The sequence below is a fragment of the Tupaia chinensis genome, unplaced genomic scaffold (genome assembly GCF_000334495.1).
Source record: "Tupaia chinensis unplaced genomic scaffold, TupChi_1.0 Scaffold000041_1, whole genome shotgun sequence".
NCBI classification, from domain to species: domain Eukaryota; kingdom Metazoa; phylum Chordata; class Mammalia; order Scandentia; family Tupaiidae; genus Tupaia; species Tupaia belangeri.
In genome coordinates this window covers 1,264,340-1,272,395 of record NW_006159496.1, presented here as the reverse complement: position 1 = coordinate 1,272,395, position 8,056 = coordinate 1,264,340, and the positions used below count along the sequence as shown (strand labels likewise).

Here is an 8,056-nt window from a genome sequence, read left to right as displayed (position 1 = left end):
TACATTAATATTTTCAGAACCGCCCTCGAAACTGTGCTGGCCACACTGGCCGCCTGTGTTCCTCTGTCCGTAGACGTGTTCACCTGTGTGTCTTACTCCCGGACAGGAAGGAGCTGACTGCTGACGCCCGGGAGCTGAAGGGGGAGCTGTACTGCCTGCCGTGCCACGACAAGATGGGGGTCCCCATCTGTGGCGCTTGCCGGCGGCCTATTGAGGGGCGCGTGGTCAATGCCATGGGCAAGCAGTGGCACGTGGAGGTGAGTGCGCATTGGCATGGGGAACCAGCACACTGGAGTTTTCCATGGCTCAGGTGTGCGGGCGAGACGCGGCGGTTCTAAGGGCTAAGGATGGACATTTTAAGACAACTGGCTTTTCAGAAAATGAGAAACAGTATGCACACTGCTTTTGTGATCTATTGAGACAAGTAGCGCCCTGGTCCACCTGGCACAACAGCCCCTCCCTCGCAGGGGCGGCCAGGGTGGCCATCTCTTTCCTTACCAATGGGGTTTGAACAGGCTCTTTCCGGTCACCTGTCGGAGACGCAGACATACCCGAAGGAAAGCGTCCAGGTTACCTCTGGTCAGGCGAAATGAGTCCTCCAACTTTCATGTATCTTCTTTGAAGACAGATTAAGTTTGGAGTTTACTTCAGCAGATAAATAAAATGTGGTGATTCAGAAATGACCTGTAGCAGTCTCTTCCAGCATTTCGTTTGTGCCAAGTGTGAAAAGCCATTTCTCGGACATCGCCATTACGAGAGGAAGGGCTTGGCGTACTGTGAGACCCACTATAACCAGGTACGGGTTTGCTCCTTGGAAACGCACTCTCAGGCACTTGAACGCCAGTCAGTCCTGCAGCCACAAGGGCATCCCTAGGGAAGTGCACTGACCTATACAGTTTATTCTTCACGTCTTATTCGGAAAGTAACTCAAGACTCACAGCAACGCTGTACAGTGAGAAGCACAAATACTTGCGTACCTTTTACTCAGCGTTAAAGTGTGCCTCATGGTTTGCAGGCGCTTGGCCAGTTTTGTGGAGACGTAAATCTCCGTATGCTGACATCTGTCAGCGTGCTCGCAGCTGGACAGGCAGAGTCTTTTCTGCAGGGTCGGGCGGCAAGTTCGTGGACTTTACCCGAGCACACCAGTGACAGTTCCCAAGAACACAGAACACCCCCGACCACAGCTGTCAGTGCTGACCCAGCAGTCATCTGCACTAGTTGTGTCACTTGACACAATGGCGTCTTGATAGCATTTTTTTTCCTGCTCCAGGACATAGTCTAGGGTTGTCTTGTTTCTCTCTCTCTTTTTTAATTTTTATGTTATTATTATTTATGGTTTTTTCAAATTTTACCAGAGAGAGGGAGAGAAAGGGAAAGTTAGGAAGCAAGCCGCCAGGTCTGGGACTCACACCGTGTTCATCCATATGGGAGTCCAGCACCTTAACCACCATGCCACATGCCAGCCGTGTCCTGTTTCGTTAGCCTCCTTAAATTGGAAGGTTTCCAGAGCCTTTGTGACTTCTCGGTGACACGGGCACAGTGCTGGCTGGGCACTCCACCACGATGGCTGTCTCGCCTCTCCCTTGACTGTGAGTGTTCCGTGGACACTCACTCCGGAATCCCCCGTAGATCGGGCACTCTTGATGGCTGTGGCCTGTCCGGGTTGCACGTCGTGTTTTCCAGCCCCAAACCCTCCAGGCTTATCCAGCCCTCGGCCCTCAGCCCTCTACCTGCGGGTTCATTCGTTTATCTATTGCTTGTCTGTGGGGGCTCACAGATGCTGATGTTTTTCATTACTTGATTATTTTGGTGCTCAAGGTTTTTAAACTGATAAAAGTGAATTATTTTTATTATGAGAAGTAAACACTAGCCTGGGCACTTTCACTAGTTTTCTCTAGTAATGACAAGTTCCAGATTGAGGTAACCAGCTATTTGTATTTATAGGAAGAACTGAGATGATATGTTCTGAAACTGAGTTCTAACACTTACCACTTGTTTTGTTCCCAGCTATTTGGTGATGTTTGTTTCCACTGCAACCGTGTGATAGAAGGGGATGGTAAGTGTGGTTTATACAGCACTAGTTTCTCGGACACTGGGGTGGTGTGGAGACTGGAGACAGTGCCGTTTGCGGTGTCCTCCTCTGCTGTGTCTTGAGTAGTCGTGCCGTACAGGGAGAGTCAGATACGGTGTTCATGTATAATCCCGTTTAGGCCCTGCCTCCGCACTGCAGCCCTGGCATTTACGGAGCTGCTCCTGGCAGACCCAAGGCCTGTTTCTATTCTAGCTCTGGAAGCTTTAGAGCAGTGTTTACTAGGAATGGCGGAATGTGCTGTGCGAGGTCAGAGGTCACTGACCTTGCGCATGCTGAAACCTGGCAGCTGCCTACAGGCCCTGCTAGGACACTGTGGTCACGAGGCAGCACTGATGGGCTGGAACAGAGGGGAAGCAGCTGTTAGCTCACAGCCACAGGCACGACTCTGCCAGAGACGTCCTGCAACATTTCAAACAACACTGTTTTCAGCCTGCTCCGTGGTTCTCGGCAGACATCACCTAACTCCCGAATACTTCCTGAAATACTGCCTATGTGCAGTTTGTGAAAAGTTTGGTGCCACTGAAAATAGAACTCCCTCCTGCAGTGCACAGTTGCCAGGTGAAAGAACCTGTCAAAGGAAGCTGTTCTTATTGTCAGCTTTGGAAGAAAAATTCCTATAGACAAATAAATTAATATCTGGATTAGAAAAAAATATCTCACTTGTATTTCTTCGTTGGGGGCAGCAGAGGGAAAGAACAGAGGGCAGAGTGTGCTGGCTGGCGAGCCTCGTGCCAGGAAGCCAGGAAGCCCGCCGGATTGACATGAAGTGCGTGTCCCTCCCTGCATGGCCCTGGGGCTGTGTGAGACACGTGCAGACTTCACATGCCTCGCAGGGAACTCCGGAGGGGAAGGGTCAGCGGTAAATGAAGGCTGAAAAGGCCGTGATCATCTTCCCTGATCGAGGCCTGCGGTCACGGCAGTTATCAGTTAGATGTTTAGCTTACATGTTTTTTAATAGTAAAAAATATTCTCAATAAATGAATAGATTGATTCCATACACTTCTATTAATGGTGCTGAGCTGCTCAGCTGCGTGATTCTTCCATCAGAAAAGGCCTCCTCCGAGTGCTTCGGGAACAGCCGCGGTCGCGTGTGGGTTGAGCCTGCCAGCTCGCGGCGCCCTGTGATAGCTTCTCTCCGTCTTTCCTAGTGGTCTCTGCTCTTAACAAGGCCTGGTGTGTGAACTGCTTTGCCTGCTCCACCTGCAACACTAAGTTAACGCTCAAGTAAGTCTGCCGTTTGATCTAGTGTGACTCTTAAGCCTAGAAACTTCGGGGTGATGTTTAAAAATGTTTCTAGAATTAAAAAAAGATCTATGTGAGTCCTTATTTCCTCCTTTCTGTTCAGGCCTTCTGTATGTAAAGGTTCTTCCTTTAACTGTTGTTCCCTGTTCCTTCTTCTATCCCTTCTCTGTCTTGCTCAAAGGGATAAGTTTGTTGAAATTGATCTAAAGCCAGTCTGCAAACACTGTTATGAGAAAATGCCCGAAGAATTTAAGAGGCGACTTGCCAAACGGGAGAGAGAAGCAAAGGATAAAGACAAGCAGAAAAAGAAAAAGCCAGTCTGTTTGTAAACTTTTCTATCTCTACTATCATCATTTTCACTACTTTCTTCTTTGGTTAGTCTTTCAGAATATGTTTTTGTTCTCTTCTGTTTTTTTTTTTCTTTTGGCATGTAACCATCAGAGATTGAAATGCAAGTGTTTGTCCTCTGTAAAGTTGGTCCTGCTTAATTATTTAAATTACAAAGCTTAAAAGAATAAGGTCTACACAAAGACTTATTTAATTTTATGATTTTTAATTTACCATAGGACACATGTGCTCACCAGAGAGAGACAGAGAGAGAAAGTGAGGAAGCCAGCCGCCAGGTCCAGGACTCGAACTGTGGTCGACCCTGTGGGAGTACAGCATCTTAGCCACCGTGCCATCTGCTGGCCCCAAGGTCCATACTCAATACCTGCTTGTGCTTATGCATTCCCCTCAGTCGGTAGACTCACTCACCTCTTTATTACAATATAGTACAGGCACATTTTCTTCCTTTTTTATTTTCTAATTGGATTCAAGGGGAAGAATTCCAGACTCTTAATAGATATTAGGGAAAGTTCTAACGTGGTTTTGTCTGATAACTACCTCTTTTAAATATTAGCCTTTCAGCTGGCCCATAGTCTAGTGGTTAAGGGAACTAGATACCATGGGACCAGCAGCTGGCATAATGGCTGTCTCTGGACTCCCACGTAGTCGACCGTGATTGAGTCCCAGACCCGGCGGCTTAAACTCAAGCCGGGCGCGTGTGCGTGCATGCCCAAGATCCCAAGAGGAAAATGGAGGAGAAGGGATTGCGGCGTGGCCATCCCCCCTGGGGGGTGATTTCTCGCTTTCTCTCTGTCTTTCTGGCAAGCACACGCGCCCTATAGCAAAAACTTCTCAAAAATAAAAAAAAAAGAATTAGATACCACATGGCAGTCTACGGTTTGAATCCCAGCCTCAGTGGCTTGAAAAACATGCTGGGTACATGTATATGCATGCCTAAAATATTGACAGGATGGAGAAAGGATTGTTGTATGACCACACCCCACGGGGAGTTGCGTTTTCCCTCTCTGTCTCTCTGGCAAGTGCATGTACTCTCCAGTGGCATTAAAAATAAATAAATAAATAAAATGCTAGTCTTGGGTTTCTTTGCCTAAAATCTTTGAATTGATATAGTCTAAGTCTTTTTTTTTAATGCATGTGTTCTAAGTTCTGCTATTAAGTTTATTTCAGCATGCCTCATATCTAAGTAGTCCGTCTAACTTGCATGGTCAGATACCCAGTCTCTGGCGTTTATATATGCACTTTCATACACTGCCCAGTGCTGCTCTTTATGAATTCCTTTTTCTATGTCTTCCAAATCCATTTTATTCCTGATTTTTATGGGAAGTATTTTAATCTTTGAAATTGTGTTGAATTACTAGCATGATTATTCTATTTTCCATCATGATTATCATTGTTTTCAGCTCTAAAATTGTGTCAGTTTTCATGTTTCCTTACTTAAAGAGGAATTAGGATTCAAATATGTATAATTAAAACAATGTGGGGGGCCGGCAGGTGGCATGGTGGTTAAGGGTGCTGGACTCCCACATGGCTGACTGTGGTTCAAGTCCAGGACCTGGCAGCTTGCTTTCTCACTTTCTCTCTGTCTCTCTCTCTGATCCTTTTCTGGTCAAATTAAATAAATTAAATTAATGAATAAAGTTAAATAATTATTTTTAAAAATTCAAACAATGGAAGGCTTGCTAAATGTCTTTCTGAAAGCAGGGATAATTTCTTTCATCAACAACAACATAACAGTTTCAATAGTTTTTGTGTTCTTTTTAATAATTATTTTATTTAACATTATTTATTTATTTGACCAGAGAGGAACAGAGTGAGAGAAAGAGGGAAAGTGAGAAAGCAAGCTGCCGGCTCCAGGACTCAATCCGCAGTTGGCCATGTGGGAGTCACTACACCACCTGCCAGCCCCCAATAGCTCTTTTTCTAAGATGATTCTGGGAGAAAATTTTAACTCAGTTGTGCTGGTCACACCAAACTGCCCTTTGAAGCCTTTGCTCTGTCAGTTGGCAGTGTAACATTTAAATTCCTTTCAGCATTAGTCTCTGTGAAAACTACCCAGTTATTCCTGTTGTGGAAATAGATTTTTCATTTTAAATACGTGATTAAGAATTATTTTCGTTGTTAACATTGTTCTTTAAAATGATGTGGAAGCAAATAGTCTGGTTTAATATACTTTTAAAATATATTAAAAATTGGTCCAGCCACAGTAGTTCACAGGCAGTGCCATACTTAAGAGGCTGGAAGCCACATGGTAGCCTGGACTCAATTCTTACGTAGCCCGAACACTCCAGGCATGGCTGTGCATGCCTGCAATCCTAGCTAACTGGGAGGCTGCGCCGGAGGGTTGTGATACAGCAAGACCCTGGCAGAAATAGCCATGTCTGGGTCTCTCCTTTGTCCTCTTCCTCAAAAGGAAAAAAATAACTGTTATAAAATCTGTTTTATAACAGATTTTCTCATTGATGACAACATATCATTACACTTGCTCTACAAGTGCTTAAGTATAACTTTACAGAAGATGAACAAGTTGTAAGGTTGTGTATTTACTCGATTCAGTATGAAAGACCCTGGATTCTAATAGTAAAAAGCTACTGTAATTACCTATCGAAAATGTATGGCTGATGGCCAGGAGGTCATCTGAAAAGCTGTCTTCTCCAGGACAGTTTTACAAACAAATTGGTAATAGGTATTGCTCTAGCTTTTAAAAACAAGTGAGTTCTCCATACAACTGCCATTAATAACATAACCACCGATAGCCTGGTTGTATTCGTGCTCTGTAAGAGTGATTAAAAACTTATTGCCCTTACCAACTTGCTGTTAACTCACCAAAATAACCCATTAAGATTTAAGATAACTTGGGACCAGCAGATGGCGTAATGGTTTTGCCGATGAACTCGCACATAGTGAACTGTAGTTCAAGTCCCGGACCTGTTGGCTTAACTCATGCCGGGCGTGTGTGTGTGCGTGCACGTGTGCATGCACGCTGCCCAAGATCCCGAGAGGAGACTGGAAGAGAAGGGATTGCCACATGGCTGTCCCCCAGGGGGATGATTTCTTGCTTTCTGTCTGTCTTTTTCTGTCTCTCTGGTGAGCGCATGTGGCCTATAGCAAAAACCTCTCTTTGAAAAAAGGAAAAGATTTAAGATAATTTTTAAAACTTTTTTGATTAAAAAAAAAAATTAAGAGGCTTTTGCTTTAGGGCTTGTGTGCTTGTCAGAAAGACAAAGACAGTGAGAGGGAAAGTGAGAAATCACCCCGCAGGGGAGGTGACCATGCCACAGTCCCTTCTCCTCCTGGAATCTTGGGCATGCGTATGCACCTGGCATAATTTTCAAGCCTCCAAGTCCGGGACTCAGACTGCAGTGGGCCATGTGGGAAGGAGTCCAGCATGTTACCACTGAGCTATCTGCTGGCCCCTCAAATAACTTTTTAAAAAGGTTTAAGGTGGGACCAGCAGATGGGACCAGCAGATAGCGTAATGGCTACATTGCAGTGGTTACGTTGCTGGACTCCTCCATAAGTTGACCATAGTTTGAGTCCTGGACCCGGCAGCTTAAAACTCAGGCCAGGAGTATGTGTGTGTGTGACCAAATCCTGAGAGGAGAGTGGAGGGGAAGGGATTGCAGCATGGCCATCCCCATGGTAGGTGATTTCTTGCTTTCTGTCACTGTCTCCAGAGAGCGCACTCGCCTACAGCAAAAATAAATAAAGGTTTAAGGTCATTTTTGTTTGTTTGTTTGGAGCTAGGGGAAAAGTTACTTTTTATCAGGAAAGATGAAACTTCAGAGCTACCTGATTTAAAATACTAAGTGAAATAATTTTGCTTCCAGTAGAGACCATTAACATGACAAAAGTAGAAATCTTCACTTTAAGTGAATTTGTTCTTTAAGGTGTTCTCATAATACTTAAAAATATGATTGGCTTGGGACCAGCAGTTGGCGTAATGGCAGTGTTGCTGGACTCTCATGTAGTCGACTGCGGTTTGAATCTTGGACCTGGTGGCTTAAACTCACACCGGTGCATGTGAGCCCAAGATCCCCAGAGCAGAATGGAGGAGAAAGGATGGACTGAGGCGTGGCCACCCCCACTTGGGGGTCATTTCTCACTTTCTTTCTCTCTGTCTCTCTCTCTTTCTGGCAAGCGCATGCGCCCTATAGCAAAAACCTCTCCAAAAAAAAAAGATTGACTTATTACTTAAATTATATTTACATTAGATTTTTAAATTAGATTTCCTTTTACTTAGCACTGAATACTCTATATATTTAGATATAGTTACATAGATGTTTAGTACCAATTTATAAGGACAATTTTTAACTGATGTTGTGTACTTTTTATGTTTTACTGCAGTAAGAATTGAGATTAGAATTATAGTCCTTT

The 8,056-nt window shown here is 44.7% G+C and overlaps 1 protein-coding gene across 1 annotated transcript in view; it reads left to right on the top strand.

Moving 5' to 3' along the window:
* Positions 1-3,892, top strand: part of LIMS1 (LIM zinc finger domain containing 1) — a 27,181-nt gene extending 23,289 nt beyond the window's left edge. The window contains exons 6-10 of the mRNA XM_014589000.2: positions 107-257; positions 704-796; positions 2,008-2,056; positions 3,241-3,316; positions 3,516-3,892. Of these exons, the coding sequence (XP_014444486.1) occupies positions 107-257; positions 704-796; positions 2,008-2,056; positions 3,241-3,316; positions 3,516-3,663 (517 nt within the window). The 3' untranslated portion in view covers positions 3,664-3,892. The remainder of the gene's footprint in view (positions 1-106; positions 258-703; positions 797-2,007; positions 2,057-3,240; positions 3,317-3,515) is intronic.
* The last annotated feature ends 4,164 nt before the right edge of the window (positions 3,893-8,056 follow it).